General features: G+C 31.9%; 1 protein-coding gene across 2 annotated transcripts in view; it reads left to right on the top strand.

Moving 5' to 3' along the window:
- The window catches only part of LOC143048106 (uncharacterized), a 28,980-nt gene that overhangs the window by 3,758 nt on the left and 7,808 nt on the right, over positions 1-17,414 (top strand). Inside the window, exons 2-13 of one of the 2 annotated variants that reach the window (XM_076221560.1) lie at positions 5,990-6,104; positions 7,234-7,428; positions 8,380-8,513; positions 9,071-9,179; positions 11,039-11,199; positions 12,175-12,291; positions 12,674-12,782; positions 13,237-13,415; positions 13,754-13,858; positions 15,046-15,132; positions 15,955-16,078; positions 16,907-17,080. In XM_076221560.1, coding sequence (XP_076077675.1) covers positions 5,990-6,104; positions 7,234-7,428; positions 8,380-8,513; positions 9,071-9,179; positions 11,039-11,199; positions 12,175-12,291; positions 12,674-12,782; positions 13,237-13,415; positions 13,754-13,858; positions 15,046-15,132; positions 15,955-16,078; positions 16,907-17,080 — 1,609 coding nt within the window. Of the gene's footprint in view, positions 1-5,989; positions 6,105-7,233; positions 7,429-8,379; positions 8,514-9,070; positions 9,180-11,038; positions 11,200-12,174; positions 12,292-12,673; positions 12,783-13,236; positions 13,416-13,753; positions 13,859-15,045; positions 15,133-15,954; positions 16,083-16,906; positions 17,081-17,414 lie in introns of both variants that reach the window. The other variant, XM_076221570.1, reaches the window with a different exon arrangement.

Raw genomic sequence — 17,414 nt, 5'->3', positions numbered from 1 at the left:
CAAGTTTCATGCGCAAATACACAGAGAAAACTAAGTGCAAGAAATGGAGATAATCAAAAAGAAAAAAAACAATGATTCGTTTAAGAAATATAAAAAAAAAATCTGTAGATCATAAATTCGGTATACTGACAAGTATGTCCCCTGGCTATGCTTCTTGGATAAATTAGTCCATGTTCCATGGTATGCCAGACTGAATTATAAGTATATGCACATACTACCGTACGGTGACACATATTTGTTGAATTGTCATTTGGTCTCTTGTGAACAGTTGGTAGAGAGTTGTCTCATTGGCAATCATACCACATCTTCATTTTTATAATTAATTACTAATTATTGACTCATTTGAAAATCTGTCTAGGACTTCAAGTAATGGCTGTAATACTATGTACATATACTTAATTACCTAGGAAACAAAGTTCAGCGGACACATTTTACGGTATTGGACAGATTCAATCTAATTAAAAGCCGATCTCTCTTCGCTCCTGTTTCTGATATGTCGCGTGGCTCCCACGCGACATATCAGAAACAGAAGCGATGAGAGATCGGTTTTTAATTAGATTGGGACAGATTTTGATTCTAAATCCCTTGTGAGAATCAACCCAGATAAGTTGTAATAATTAAATGATGTAATGGGAAAGACTGTTAAACTACAACAAATCTGATTTATAAAAAAACTTTTATCCCTTTTTATAACACTACCTTGTGTCATATAATTAATGTCTGTTCTCGGTTTATAATTTTTAATATTCATTTGGTAATTTTATAATTTAATTCCGACGAGACCGTGAAACATTTCAGAGGGGGGCAAGGGGGGTCCCAATAACAGCAAAACAGCAAATTGATTTGGCTTATAACTGATAACAAGGAACTAAAATGGATAAAAACAGATAACAGTAAATGAAATATTAAAATAAGTCGGGTCCTTGACAAATCCAGTATTTCTTATTACGGGTACAATCCTTTGTAATGAATTCCATTTTCGATGAACATGGTTTTCAGAATTATGTAATTATCTAGATATGTATTTGGTATATTCTTGTCCGTCCGTAATCAACATGTCGGACATTAACTCAAACATTCTTTAACCAATTTACATAAAAAATTTGGAAATTGTTTATATCTATTGACGTGAGCTCCCTATTGTTTTTTTTTGTAAATTTTAGATTTTAAGTTTCTGAGTAATGGGGTTTGATTCCATAAAAATGGTGTTTTTTCCAGTTTTCTGATAATACCTCAAAAATCCTTTCACAAATTTGCAAGGAATTTTGGTGAATTGTTTATAGATATCTATTGACATGAGCTCCCTTTCAATTTTTATAAATTTTAGATTTTACGTTTCCGTGTTAAGGATTTTTATTAATTAAAAGGGAGGATTTTCTAGTTTTTGGACATTAACACAACAGCAGTTCTCATGAAACTTTGCTGAATAGTTTATGTCTATTGTTGTAAGCGCCCTTTCGATTTTTTTTTATTTCCGTTTTAATGTTATTCAGTTAAGGGGTTTATTCATTAAAAAAGATAGTATTTTCCAGTTTTCGGACAATAACTCAAAAATGTTCTCTGCAGTTCTCATGAAACTTTGATGTATTGTTTATATGCATGATATATATTGACTGATTTTTATAAATATCTGATATGACATTGAGAAGTTATCGAATATTTCAAAAAGGTGACGGGCGTATCATGCACTCATGGCGTAGCTGTTTATTTGTTATGGAATACTTTTTTCAGCATTTATTTTTGTACAAATATCGAAACTCACACATGTTTGTAATTTAAATAATGTGTAATAAAATTGAGAATGGAAATGGGGAATATGTCAAAGAGACAAAAATTATATCTATTAAAAATTCAAGTAGGTCCAATTGACATAGTTCTTGTGTTTGTTGCTATTAAAAAATGACCTAAAAGAGTTTGAATATATATATAAATAAAGCATAAAGCATAAAAGATTTATTTAAAGTCGGTTATACATATAATAATACAACATAAGCTCTGTAGAGCTTTTATCCGACATACATATAAGACAAGCGCAATACATAAAACACATAAAACATGCAAAATAAATAATGTTATCAAGCACAACAATTAATTAGCACAATTAAAGCATATAAGCAAACATAAAATGCAGATAAACTAACATTCATGCAATAGCAATTATAAAGCACTAAAAGTAATTCAAGCATTAAGAACACATATTAAAAAAATTATGCCAAATAATTTAAAAGCCAGAGTATACATGATAAATAAATAAACTGATCTACAGCTCATTGAGATCTGCAGGAGGAACACTGACACGAACTGCCCTCCCAATTACCAACCAAACTTTTAATTTGACCCAATGGCATTTCGTCCCTCATTTTATTTGGCAGTTCGTTCCAGAGTTTGGCTCCTGCATATCTAAATGAGTGTAGCCCATGGGTAGTTGTCCTTACCCTGGGAAAATCTGCTATGTTGTTATTTCTAAAAGAGTAATTACATTTTTTAATTTCAATAAGTTCATGTAGATATAATGGACATTGTTTATTAATAATTTTATATACCTCTATTGCTATCATTCTAATTCTTCTGATTTCTAAGCTTGGTAATTTTGATTTAATTAATAGTTGTTCATAGGTACTACAATAGTCTTCATATATAAATCTAAGGGCACGCTCCTGTATTTTCTCTATTTTTCTGGTGTTACACTCACCACAGAAGTGCCATATTACAGGACAATAATTAAAATTTGACATTATAAATGAATAATATATAGTAAGTCTACCTAATTTTGTTAAATTTTTACCAATACGTTTAAGTACATGTAATTGTCTTGATGCCTTTTTACAAATATTGGAAATATGGGCATCAAACTTAAGTTGATAATCAATTGTTACACCCAATAATTTTACTTCTTTTTCACAATGTATAATATTTCCATCTAAATTAAATGAAATGTTTTTATTTTCAGTTTTCTTGCCTATGGCTATTGCCTGAAATTTGTCAGGGTTGGCCTTCATATGATTTAGACTGAACCAATTTATTAGCTCTAAGCTATCTTTTTCTAAAATATTTACCACAGTGTCTATATCAGAGTGTGAATATGATAAAGTATTGTCATCTGCATAATTATACAATGAACTGTTTGAAACAAAATGAAAATGTCATTCAAGAAAATGTTAAAAAGTACAGGTCCTAATATAGAGCCTTGCGGCACACCTTTATATATATCTTTCCAGGTACTAATATCTATACCAACTTTTACACATTGTTTTCTTTTACTTAAATAGCTGTCTATTAAGCTTAAAGCTGTTTCCGATAACCCATATGCCTTTAGTTTTAAAATTAGCAAATCATGAGGAAGGCAATCAAAGGCTTTCGAGAGGTCCATCAACACAGCAGCAATATATTGATTATCATCAATAGCCTTCATCCTCAATGATTTTCAAAAGTGCTGTCTGGCAGCCGCATCCTGCTCTAAAGGCAGACAAATATGGGTGAAATATATTTTGAAAAAAAAATCAACTAGCTGCTTGAAGATGGCTCTCTCGAAAAACTTTGATACAACAGGTAAAATACTGGCTGGCCTATAGTTGCCAACTTCCAGTTGACTATTCTTCTTGTGAAGTGGCACCACTTGAGCCTCTTTAAGTTTGTCTGGAAATACAGAGTGCTCCATAGATTTGTATTCGCATTCTGACTTTTTTAAATGCCCATTTAATGAAGTGTGTGAATTTTTCTGAATAAGACTATGAGGCAAAGTTGTATATAGGGTAGAAAAATCAAAAGCACCAATTATAAGCATGCAATTTATCAAGTAGGACCAATTTTGACACTCCAAAAGTAATTTATTCCACTATTTTCAAAGGCCTTATTTGAACAAATTTTTATCAGGTTTTTGATTGTACCAAGTCTACTAGTAAGTAGAATACATAGTTCAATAGGGGAACTGTGGCTTGAAGTTGAAATACATCTTTAATTGTAATGAGTTATGTGCAGTTTCGGAACCTAGTACATGGTGGGAACTTTTATTGTACAATGTAGTTGGTTCTGCTTTGAAAAGAGCTGAGTCTATGTACCATATAATATAAAAGCTTTTACGAAGGATAATCGTAAGATATAATGGAATTGTCCTGGACCTCACTTTTGTGATGGCCATTGGGTATATGTTAATGGAATCCTTCTCCAAATACGGGACCAACATATTAGTAGTGGTAGACTCCAATGTCCAATGATCTTCAATTTCTACCGAATTTTGGCTGTCTAAAAAATGTTAACATCCCAATTTTCAATAACAGTTAACAGCAAATACATTATCGAGGGCCCTCATGGGGTTTTTGATTATGTGATTACTTGGCCGTTTTTTTAATGATTATTTGATTATTAAGCCAAATATTTCATGATTATTTGATTACCTAGGACTGTATTTTTAGTTTATGATTATTTGATTACTAAAGATAAGCAAATATTTAATGATTATGTGATTATATTGGCAAAAAAATGGTGATTATGTGATTACTAGGACCCCCCCATGAGGGGCCTCATTATCACAATAACAGATAACAAAAAAACTAAAAACCTAAAACAGCTAACAAAGAATAAGACAATAACAGCTAACAGCAAATATATTTTCAGAATAACAGATAACAAAGAATTAAAATGCCCCATAACAGCATAACAGCTACCCCCCCCCCCCCCTCATTTCAGATGTCAGATTTAGGCCCTACATGTCTCTTCCTTCGTGTGAATGTCCAGTGCAAAACTTTCAATGTAGAATTATAATAGACGTGTATCTGTTTTTGGTTGTACGTTGTTTAATGACAGTTTAATTATGAATTTAATCTTCCACCGTATTATTTAAACAGACAACGTGCAGTTTTTGAATTAACGGGTCCATTCAGTTACGCTTCCGTCATTGTTCTGTTAATTAGTATTGAGACTTCCGGTCGTATTTAATGTGAAGGAAAGCATTAAGATAATTATTTTATGAACAGATCTTGCTTTAGCAATCGGGATTTATCTTGGAGGTACTGTTACTTTATATGAAATATATCCTGAACACCGTGCTAAATTCTTACTTTGATAAAGTACCATAATACAACTTTTTTTCTTCTCATTCTCCCCTAGCTGCGGAACCGTAGCTCTTAGGTCCTTGTGTTATTTTTTGACTATTTGCGGACCATAGATAGATGGTCCGCAAATAGTCAAAAAATAACATAAGGACCTAAGAGCTACGGTTCCGCAGCTAATTCTCCCCGAGATCACTGTTAGTATTACTTGGGACTATACACCTTATCGCTAATCCCGGCTGACCCGGCCACTGGATCTTTTGAGGCATACAACAATCACTTTTCCATTGTACCGTCGGATATTTTGTTTTGTGACGTCAAAAATTTACGGGAACCTGTGTGATATCCAGTAATGGCGGACTAATAGCGATAAGGTGCATTATACTAGTACAACAGTCCCAGCTATAACATATATGTGTTAAAGTAGTCTCAGATTCTCCAGTGTCTTATTCATATTTTTTCATAGATCACAGACCTGCAAACATTTCAAGATGCCCATGGGGGTTTTACAATGCAAGAATTGGCTTTCCTAGTCCCACAAAACCTTTTAAGGGGCCTTCAGATTTGTTTAAATGATGTTTATTTGCTTCTTCCTACTTTTAAAATCATATTCACATGGTAAAATTGATTGTTTTGTTTTAATTTGTAGACAAAATTGCTCTTTCAACATTTCCAATAGGGAATATCCATGAATGCAGGCACTTGTCTCAGAAAAATATTTTCTGTATATACTTTGATATTAAGGTATAAAGGAATTTTTTTCTGAGACATGTGCGTGTGCCTCCATTGGGGAAATCTCTGTCAAATAATGACAGTTGGTAGGTATGAGAACATTAATCTTTATACAGTTTCAGTGCCTGCATTTAGTTAATTGAGGTTAATGGGAAATGAAATGTAATAAAAAAAAAATAGCTTAATTTTAGTGCTTATTTATTTTTCAGGGGAGTAAGACTATTTGTAGACTGTGTCTGATTTCCTTATTGTATGTACAATATGTTATAGCACAAGCACAGTACTGTCAGAAACCTACAGATGCACAAACCAACAACCCTAATGGTAAGTCTAATAAAATTCACCACCCTATTGAGAATTATTAAGTTCTATAGAGAAATTATAAAAATCACAATCCTAATCATGCTATAAGTGGTAATTACAACACAACTAACAACTGCAATGGTGAGTTCAATAGATAGCACAACCCTTATTATGAGTACAATAAAAAATCAAAACCCTAATGGTGAGTAACAGTAGACTTCACAACCCATTGGTGAGTGAAATAGAAATATAAAATTAAACCCTATTAATGGCTATTATGATGAGTACAATAGATACATGTATAACAACCGTTTAAATAGTGGGGAGCAGGGTGAAAAGTACAATATCATGTACCCTCAATGATGGGTACAACAGAAATAACAAAATGAATGGTGAGAACAAAAAAAATCACAACCCTTATGCCCAAGTTATGGTTAGTAACATAGAATAAAAGTTATAAAAAAGAAGATCTGGTATGATTGCCAATGAGACAACTATCCACAAAAGACCAAAATGACACAGACATTAACAACTATAGGTCACCGTACAGCCTTCAACAATGAGCAAAGCCCATACCGCATAGTCAGCTATAAAAGGCCCCGATAAGACAATGTAAAACAATTCAAATTAGTTTGAAACAGAATTTTTATATGGTGTATAGGACACATTTATCTCTCTATCCTTAAGTTATGAAATTGATTTAGGATTGTTTAAGGTCAAATACATGTATGATATCAAAAACAAGAAGAAAGTTTGACCAATTTGAGTGTTTCCATATTCTCTCACTAGAAGGAACAAGTGCTGGGAGATTTGCTCATAATACCAATATACATGTATAATTCTGTAGGAGAAATCTCTTTGAAAAAACAAGACCTTCATTTATATATTCTGTCACAGTATATGCATTGAAGGATACTTAAACATTTTGCAAATATCTACCCCTTACTGAAAAAATACACAACAACACAATTCAATATTATTTTATTTAAATCTACTATTTCTAAGGAGTTTTAAAGTCTTTAACTACCCACAAGGGTCTCCCCATTTCTATTTCATATACAAGATGTATATATCACTGTATATACATTAAACATCCTACCTTTTTGATGAAATTATTGTTAAATTTTCCATGTTATGCTTTCTGTTACAGCTCCACCATTTCCAAATCTACCTTCTTCGTTCCAGACCAGAATTGAAGCCGCCATAATAGACAAAAATTACACAATGTCAGGAGAAGAATACTTTGACAATCCTAACAATCAAGCTTCTCTTTCTTTAATGAGATCTGGAGCTATATATAAACTCATTTTTGATTATGCTAATGATCAGCTGTTTTATGTACAACGTAAGTATTATAAGAGAATAGAATGTTGTCTCTATTGCTAGTTTTCGGTTAATAATTGTGCATTTAAATGGGAATGAGAACTGGGTTTGTGTGCTTGTGGTAGAGCTATTGATTCTCTAGACACCTGAGTAAAATCTCAATGAGTATAAGATAGAAGATGTGGTATGATTGCCAATGAGACAACTCTCCGCAAGAGACCAAATGACACAGAAATTAACAACTATAGGTCATTGTACAGCCTTAAACAATGAGCAAAGCCCTTACAGCATAGTCAGCTATAAAAAGCCCTAAATGACAAATGTAAAACAATTCAAACTAGAAAACTAACTGCCTAATTAATGTACAAAAAATGAACGAAAAACAAATACATGTATGTAACACATCAACAAACAATAACCACTGAATTACAGGCTCCTGACTTGGGACAGGCACATACATACAGAATGTGATGGGGTTAAACATGTTAGCAGGATCCCAACCCTCCCCCTAACCTGGGACAGTGGTGTAACAGTACAACATAAGATGAACTATAAAACAAGGTTGTTTGAAACTCTGAGGTTTCAATTACATTTGGCAACTCCAAAATATAATTCGAACACTGTTTGAGTAGTAACAGTTATTTACTTTTCATCTTGATTTAGCACAACAATATAAGAACAGCATTTTTTCTCTTGCAAATTAAAAAAAATATAAGTAACACATTATGAACTGTAAATTGTCTGTTAGAAATGATAATCAATTAAATTACTTATATTTTTTTATTAAAAGTAGTAATCTTAACTTGTAAATAAAAGTGGTTTTTACTTTACATATATTTAGTTTCTAGTCAGTCTTTTCTGTAATAAGAAAAAAAAAGATAAATAAAATATTAAATATTCCATTTGTGTCCTCACAAAATATAATTTATTTAAGGTTAGAATAAAACTATATTAATTGATACTTTTATTTCAGCTGACCAGGCTTGTGTAGTACACAACTTGACCAATGATGACAATAATCTTTTATTTGGCCTATCGTTTATAAAAGGATTACCACATGTGTTTACTACCAGTGGTGTGTTACACTTTGCAAAGAAATTTGGAGAGGTATGTGTATGTCTATTAGATAGTTGTGCTATATTCAGAAAATTTTCAAGACAGGGTTTCAAAAGATAACATTAAGTCCAAATTTCTGAACATTATTTGGATCTTTTACATTTTCCATATGATATTCACTTTTATTTATCTGATATTTGATTCATTTAATCCTGACAAGTGTGAAAGTTCCAAAAATCTTTTTTTCCATATTCATTTATCAGATTATTAAAATCCTTCAGGCTCTCATTGCATGAACAATTTCACAATAAACCAGTAAGATTCTCAATTTACACACCTGTCCCTCAAGTTATACATTAAATGTGGACAAAGTATTGCCAGCCTGACTAACACTGGCTGAAAAATAATATAAATCACAACCTTTGCGGTAAAGATTATCAGACTGAAAGTCTACTTATCATGCTTATGATTAAAAAGATATATTTCATGCAACTATATAAACATATAAGATATTTGTGATCTAAGTTAATCTGGCAAAAAAAGGCGGCTTATATAGCAATTCTTGAGTTAGTCTTATTTCAGTGTATAAAAGTTTATTTTTATTTTAGCAATACATAGGAAAAACACAAATAAGAGGAGTATATGTAGATCATTGGAGAACTTGTATGTACTGGTCAGCAGTCAAAGCCAACTTTACTCTGGATTATTACTTTACAGGTATACCGGTATATGATAATGAAAATGCATGTTGGGCTAAAGTTTGCATGAATACAATCAAATCATATTGTTACTGACTTAAATGCTTAATGGCTATATTATCAAGGCGGATCAAGTATAGAATACGTGATTGTAGTACCATCGGACTTATATTTAAGTCAAATGAAGTAAATCGGTTTTTATACAAGTTAAATTATTTTCCAGGTTTATTATTTGAAGATTGTAGTTATGTTTAATCGCCATATTAAGTTGGGATTGACAGGTCGACAGGTCGACAGATCGACAGGTCGACAGGCCGACAGGTCGACAGGTCGACAGGCCGACAGGTCGACAGGTTGACAGATTGACAGGCCGACAGGTCGACAGGCAGACAGGTCGATAGGTCGACAGCGACATGTCAACAATTAGCTTGATTGACAGTCCGACAAGTCGAAAATGTAGCTATTTCTTTTTTTATAATTTTTAAAAGTTTAGGCAAACGGTTCTACAGATAAAAAAACATAAGCATCAACACATTCAATAACAGTATAAGCTATTTATAGTTTTTCATCTAATATATAAAAGAAGTGATTGTATATTTTATTTGAGAGGAAAAATTAAATTTCAACAAAACAAAACTCGTCAATTACTTTTTCTTTAAGTTTACAGTGGCGCTTTTTAATCCATTTTAGTTTATCTTTTATTGGCCGTTTCATTTTTTTTCATTAAAGATTGCAATGTCCTTTAAAAATTTATGGAAAACGTCTATGGACAAATAATCTATGGATAACATGAAACATCTGCTGACCTGTCAACCTGCTGACCTGTTGACCTGCTGACCTGTCGACCTGTCGACCAGTCGTCCTGCTGACATGTCGACCTGTCGACCTGCTGACCTGTTAACCCGTCGACCTGCTGACCTGTCGCCCTGCTGACCTGTCGACCTGCTGACCTGTTGACCTGCTGACCTGTCGACCTGCTGACCTGTCGACTTGCTGACTATTTAACTGAGTACCAAACCTTCCCTCTACACAACATCCTGACTTAATGACTAATAATCTATGGATAACATGAAACATCTTCTGACCTGTTGTCCTGCTGACCTGTCGACCTGCTGACCTGTCGACTTGCTGACCTGTCGACCTGCTGACCTATCGACCTGCTGACCTGTCGACCTGCTGACCTGTAAACTTGCTGACTATTTAATTGAGTATCCAACCTCATGCTAGTCCCTATCCACATTGACATATTAACAGCTGTTATGTTAACCCCCAAAAACACCGACCCACAAGAACATATTTAATGTTTCAGCGAATGAATATTTCAATTATTGCCGGAACTAGGCCTTCAGATTGTTGCGCGCCTAAACATATTTAAAGTATTGGCGTATGGATATTTCGAATATTGCTGGAACTACTTAAACGTATTCTATACTTGGGCCATCAAGGCTTTGTGGCTACTTAAGAGAGTACAAACATCATAGCACAGAGGGGTGAACTTTCTTTCAATCTAAAAAATGTCGATGTCAAGCAGTTTATTAATGTATTATTAATGATCATTTACTCAGATTTTCAGGTTACAAAATGATGTGTATAATTATCAAGATGACTATTCAATTGAAAATTACATAAAATGTGGATGGAATAGAATCTATTTTTTCTAAATCATACACTTTCAACTACACATTAAAGGACAAAGGAAGATTAACTCCAATTCAAAATTTAGATTGAATGTGTTATATTGTTATAATGTGATGCAAAGTTAAAATTTTAAATTCACCTTAGACATTGCAAAATGAAAGCAATCTTGACCATATAGCAGTAATACTTGTATATCAGAAAGACATTTTTGATATAACAATAAAAACTATTTATCATTAGATCAAAACTGGGTAACAGCTGCTGGTTGGCCTCAGATACCTGTTCGTGCTGAAGTAACTGGTGTTATGATACAGTCTGATGGTACCACATACAAAATACATCATTACTATGACTACACAGATTTCAGAGCTGCTGTTTATGCTGATCACACTGTTTTTGAGGTTTATATTGTATTAATTTTACATGTATTAGGTTTTTGCTGGCTGATAGAAATTTGAGTACACTCTTTTATATGATATTGCTAGCTATGAAAGGCTTATATTCGGACAATATTTTTATGAATGATAATTTTGAAAATCTGTGTCCGAACAATTTTGTAATTATATTATATATAGCAATTTAATTCTAGTGTTATATGGGACTGTATAGAAATATTCACTGAAATATATTGTATTCAGATATATATAAGATAGGCTTACATATACACCAAAAAGTTTTGTGGATTAAAAAATTTAGAATATTTGTGTCTGTCCATCTAACTTATCCTTTAAATGCCTGAGTGAATATAAATAATACTTGGAATATTTTTAATCTGTCATTGTGTTGTATTTCGTAAATGACACAATTTTATTCTCAGTATCTGCATGATAAACAAATTAATGTCAGACTTTAAGACTTTTGAATGTCTGAGAGATATTAATGACACTTGGTGTGATGATTGTTGTCCACAACCAGATTGATTGCCATAAATAAATTAGAATGTCTTTAAACTTTGAAGAGGTTCAAAGTCACAAACATTGTTCTACTGTTCATGTCAAATCTTTAAACATTGTGTATATTATAGGGTTATTGCATGAATATTGGGGAATATTGTCCTGAGTAGAATTTTATATTTGCACAAGCTTGCGAGTGCAATATATGTTTTACGAGGGACAATATTCCCCAATATTCATGCAATAACCCTTTTATTGTATAGCAATATAATATTTGAAAGTAAAAATTGATTTAAACTAAGAATTTGTCGTTGATGACGTCATGAATTTTGCAGATTTATTGCACTAGTGCAATATTAGAATTTATTGCATGCTAACTTTTGGTTACTTTCTGTGGGAAATATTATATTGCTATGCAATAATAATCAATATTAACTTCTTATACTCATTCAAATATTATATCAAATATGTTGTTTATTGTAGACTCCATCAGGAGTTGTCTGTCCAGGAAGAAAGCAGACAAGAATGATACCACAATTAAATAAAGCTTTTCTATATAGAGAGGAAATCATTGGTACTGGTGGGGTACAAGAAGTGGATGTAAGTATCAGAACCACACAAATTAAAAAGACGAAAAAGATTTCAAGCAGCATAGATTTTTTCTCCATGAAGATGATTTATAAGAAGAATTTGATTCAAGGACCATGTGTTGAATTGCACAGAAATCAAATAGTGTTTTTTTATTTCTAATGAGTTGTTACTACTGTTAGTAAACTGTCAGTCCCTGAGGGTACCAGACTGTTACTTATTTTTACTTTGCATTTGCAATAATATAGAAGTTGTGTGCTCAGGTTAAAAACACAACAGAGGTGATTCTTAGATTGGTCATATTTAATAATTCTTGTTTATTGGTACAAGTCACATTAATTTTAAAACCATTTATTTGTGAATATTTATTTCACTGATGATATTTTACTTTAAGGTTTACTATGATGACAATTACAGCCTGCTGAGATATGACTTTAGACCAAGTGGCCAATGGCCTTATGGAAACAATGATGCAGCAGCTGAAATTCATGATTTCAACACAGGTACACAAACTATTAAGATATTGTTTACAAATATGTATGCTTTTCTACAGCATCTGTACTTGCTTATATCTTGGTTGGTCTGTACTTTGTGTAAAACATCAATTTGGGTCATACTTCTGGGAAATCTGTTCTAAATAGTTACAAAAAAAAAAGCCTTCCTTATATAATTAAATTATATTGATCAATTTGAATAAAATGATACAGAGTTGTCTAATGAAAGGAGAACCTATGCCTACCAAAGGAAGATCGAATTCTTTTTAAATCACTGTCTGGTGCAGGGATTACAACCATTGTTTTCAAAAAAGTATTTTAAATTCATTTAACATTTTGTCTATTATTCAGGTTTTTTTTGTTTTGTTTTTTTTATAAACAATCAACTTCTAAATCATCCACATCTACTTTTTACAAAGCTTACACTGAAACTTTTTAATGATGATTATTGACTTTTGTTCAGGTGTTGCTTATGCTATTGACAAGGCTCTACAGAACTGCAGTATCATTCCTATTCAGAATGGTTCCTTTGATTCTACCATCAATGTTACTAAATCTCTTTCTACCAATGCCTTTGTTATGAGGATGAAAACACCAAAACAGATCTTCTATTTGGATAGTAACTTTACATTTGAAGGACAGGTAATTGCACCTTACTGCATGAATATTTAACACATATGTACCAGAGCCAATGTTTGAAATATAAATTATAACAAGGTTTTCATTATTATAATAAGGATATGTGCTCAATTGTATACTTATTTAAGATTTCCAGTAAAGTGTTTAAACATTGGTTGAATTATATATTATAGAAAAGTGATGCATGTACAATTTAATCTTAAGGTAAAATATTTAGAATTCAATTTAATTTTATTCAACAGGACTTGAAACATCTTTTAATCATTTATATATAACAAAAAAAGTCAAATTAGGTAATGAAAAACTCATGATAAGTTACATATTTGCTATGAATTTTTCAGAGATTTGCTAGAGGATTGTTATGTGATGTTTTTATTTCAAACCGTAGTGACTTTTCTCTTGGAGGATTTATGTATGCTGCTGTACTAGAATATTATTTCTTAGCTGTAAGTAATTTTATAATATAGAGGGATTTCAATTTTTTGTTTTTAAAAAAACTCTTTTTCAATACTATATGTTTATCATATGAATTATTAAGAATTACTTTTCCTAAAGCTTTGTTTTGTTGTTATAATAATTATATCATTGAAAGAGATTCACAAGCCATTATATCATGTATACAGATGACATTTGGTAGGAAGTTGCAATCTGGCATGTGTCCTTGACATTAAATTTTTTGTAATAAGGTCAGTTTACCTTATATCAAAATGCGACTATTGGGTGTATAGATTTATTGTAAGATGTATATAGAAATAAGAAGATGGGGTATGAGTGCCAATGAGACAACTCTCTATCCAAGTCAAAATTTGTAAAAATAAACCATTATAGGTCAAAGTATAGTCTGCAACACAGAGCCTTGGCTCACACCAAACAGCAAGCTATAAAGGGCCCCAAATATGACCAGTGTAAAACCATTCAAACAGGAACATCAACAGTCTAATCTATATAAAAAAGGAGAAACAAGAAACATTTATGAACCACATCATATATATGTCCATCTAAAAAAGTTATCTGACCTTGACCTCTTTTCATAGTTCAGTGATATGAAAATCTTTACTTCTCATGATAAGCTCAGTTCCTTAATTAGTATAAGTAATACCTTAAGGTAAGTATACTGACCACCACTCCTGTAGTAGTAGGAAATGGTATACAGTCTAAAGAATGTTGTAAATTTTACTTGTTACTTGTATCAAGTTAAATTGACTGTCTGGCAAGAGTGTACTGGCCTTGATCTCTTTTTTTTATGATTCAATGAGCAACATTAAGTTTTGAACTTTTAAGTCTGTTTCTTTCTTACAATATGAAAAAAACTGTATTTGTACCATAGAATCATTACCAAAAGATAAAAAATAAAAAAAAATAAATGTTAAAACTGTCCATTACAAACTGCTTGAAAAACAACTGTTGCATATTGAAGGATAGGCAGCTCATGCTTTACTAGAGGCTCTTATGGTGTTGCTCATGGCAAGTAAAAAAGGGTGTATAGTCATATTCAGTGATGTGATAATCATATGACAAAACCAGACATGATTGAAAAATCTTAAGTGAAACCATGAGAGTATCTTCTCGGATTATATGAAGAGGTATTAGATAATTCTATAGCTAGTATTTCATAATTTTATATATTTTTCAGATGACCCAAACATCGGCAAATAATGATGGAAATACCAACCCAGGTGGAAGTGATATACCTATACAACTTATAGTAACACTCCCAACAGTAAGTAGCCGATGATGCATCTAAATAGATTTGAATTTTTCAATTTTTACTAAAAGTTACATACCAACAATGAAAAGGCCATGTTGTCTTTATAAACAGTGTTAAATTCTTGGAGGCAGCAGTATCACAAAACAACACAGAAAAATTGGTTTATACTTGATAAGTCAAGTGAACGACTACTGTTTGGCAGCACAAGCTGGTAAAGTAAACAGGATTGAGACTGAAGTGTGCTGCTGTTTCTTAAAACCTTATATTAAAAAAAACTGTTAAAAGACAACAAAATCCTGGGAATTGTTTTTTTTTGTGGCTGACATAATCCACCACTGAGAGTGGGGTCTTCAGGACAATATAAAGATTTTTGAACAAACACTTTATAATACACTAAATGTGGTTCGTGTTGGGTTAATGAAAGGTGAACAGGTAATGACAAATTTAAAATGAAATTAAAGTAAAAGTTTACAATAAATTGTCAGCTTCATTTCTAAAATGGACAGCACTAGACATTTGATACAATTTCAACTGGCTTCACTACAAGGAGGTTCTGCTCCTAATTCAAGCAGGAATATTGTTAGATGTATGATTGTTGCACATTTTGGGAATTGTAGACATTGTCGTAAATCTGTTTGAATTTAATGTTTGGTACAATAACGATATGTTTCAAGTTCATTCTTGTAAGTATGTCATGTGGTTCTTGTGGTTCATTATATTTCAGGTTCTCTTCTTTCATTCTTTAGGCACAAGTTCATCTTGCAGCTCTATTAGCCAACTGCTTTCATTATAAGAAACAAATGTATTAACAAATGTTTTGATTTTTATTTGTAGGTACCACAGACCATAACCTACATGTTTTACGACTTTGACCAAGAGAATCCAGAATTGACAGTATTTGATATCAGTCCATGTTTTTCCGGAGCAGATACCATCAGTTTCAAACTAACTTTTTATGGTAACTTAATTAAACTTGTTAAATACCCCTTTTCAGTGATTGTCATCAGTGAGATTTTAACTTCTAAATTTGAACAGAATTTTCACTGAATGCTTGACAATTTTAAACTGGAATATTGACATTTATCTTGTATTTTAAGATATTTTGCTACAGTATTATGACTCATTTAGCCACCCTTTGACAGGAAAAGAATTGCATGTGATTGGAGGGACATCTGATGATTTATTGAACTTCAAATAAGTTTCTTATATAAATTTGAAAATTAAACCGTTTGGTTTCTCTAGAGAATGGATTTATTAGAGAAGTTACCAAATGAGGACTTTTAACCAAAGGAGTAGGGGCAATAAGGCCCTTATTTGGCCCAAAAGTTACTGCAAATTTAAAAGTTGTCATACATATTCTTAAATAACTGAAAACTTGACGATGGTCTAAGGTACTAAGAAAAACAAAATAAATTTGACATCGAACAAGTTACCATCATGGCAACAAATTATGACTTAATTTGCATATCTTGCACCCAAGAAACAACTTTATATTTGGTGAGATAATGCCAATAGTTATAATAAAGCTTCTGTTGAATTATTTTATTGTTTCTTGGCTGTGCAGGATGTTTCCACAATGGAAACCCTATGCCCCTACTCCTTTGATGTGTTGGAATTGGAGTAAATTTAAATCAAAGTACTGTGACCAAACTTGTTTCCATCTGAGCAGTAATGATATCCATGAATACTTTAGTTTATCAAAAACTCTTGATAAAATTCCTTAAGTTTGAATATTTATTGTAATTTATAGTACTTTTAATTGACTGTAATGTTATTTAAATTTCAGGCACTTATGATGCCCCTGTAAGAGTATACAAACAATTGTTTTTATTTGAAACACTAAATGCTGTGGCTGCTGCAACAGGAGCATCACCACTCAGAATTACCTCCCCTCAGTTCTACTTCCAGGATGATAAAGCATTCTTTGTGGCTACACTAGTGGATGCTGCACCTGTACTTGGTAATTTAAATGCTATGTGTTTCAATGATATTAATAATATTATTCATTATCTACTTATTCATTAACAAAAGATGTAGGAACAGTCTCAAAAAGATAACTGGACCAACCTCGTTTTTATTTCAAATATTTAAATTTTTTATCTATTGATAAATGACTCATAAATGGACATAGTTTTTGGCAATACATTTCACGTTTACATTAACAGCATAAGCCAAGTTGCATGAAACTTATAATGATTTTGTTTTCTTAACTTCTTTTTTTCACTTCAGAATTAATGATTGAAAGAATTTTTGCATTTTATGTGTATTGACCTGAATTTTCAATAGATATAAAA

Source organism: Mytilus galloprovincialis, chromosome 1, assembly GCF_965363235.1.
Source record: "Mytilus galloprovincialis chromosome 1, xbMytGall1.hap1.1, whole genome shotgun sequence".
In the NCBI taxonomy this organism is placed as follows: Eukaryota; Metazoa; Mollusca; class Bivalvia; order Mytilida; family Mytilidae; genus Mytilus; species Mytilus galloprovincialis.
The sequence above is the reverse complement of the archived record's forward strand: the minus strand, read 5'-3'. Positions and strand labels throughout refer to the sequence as shown.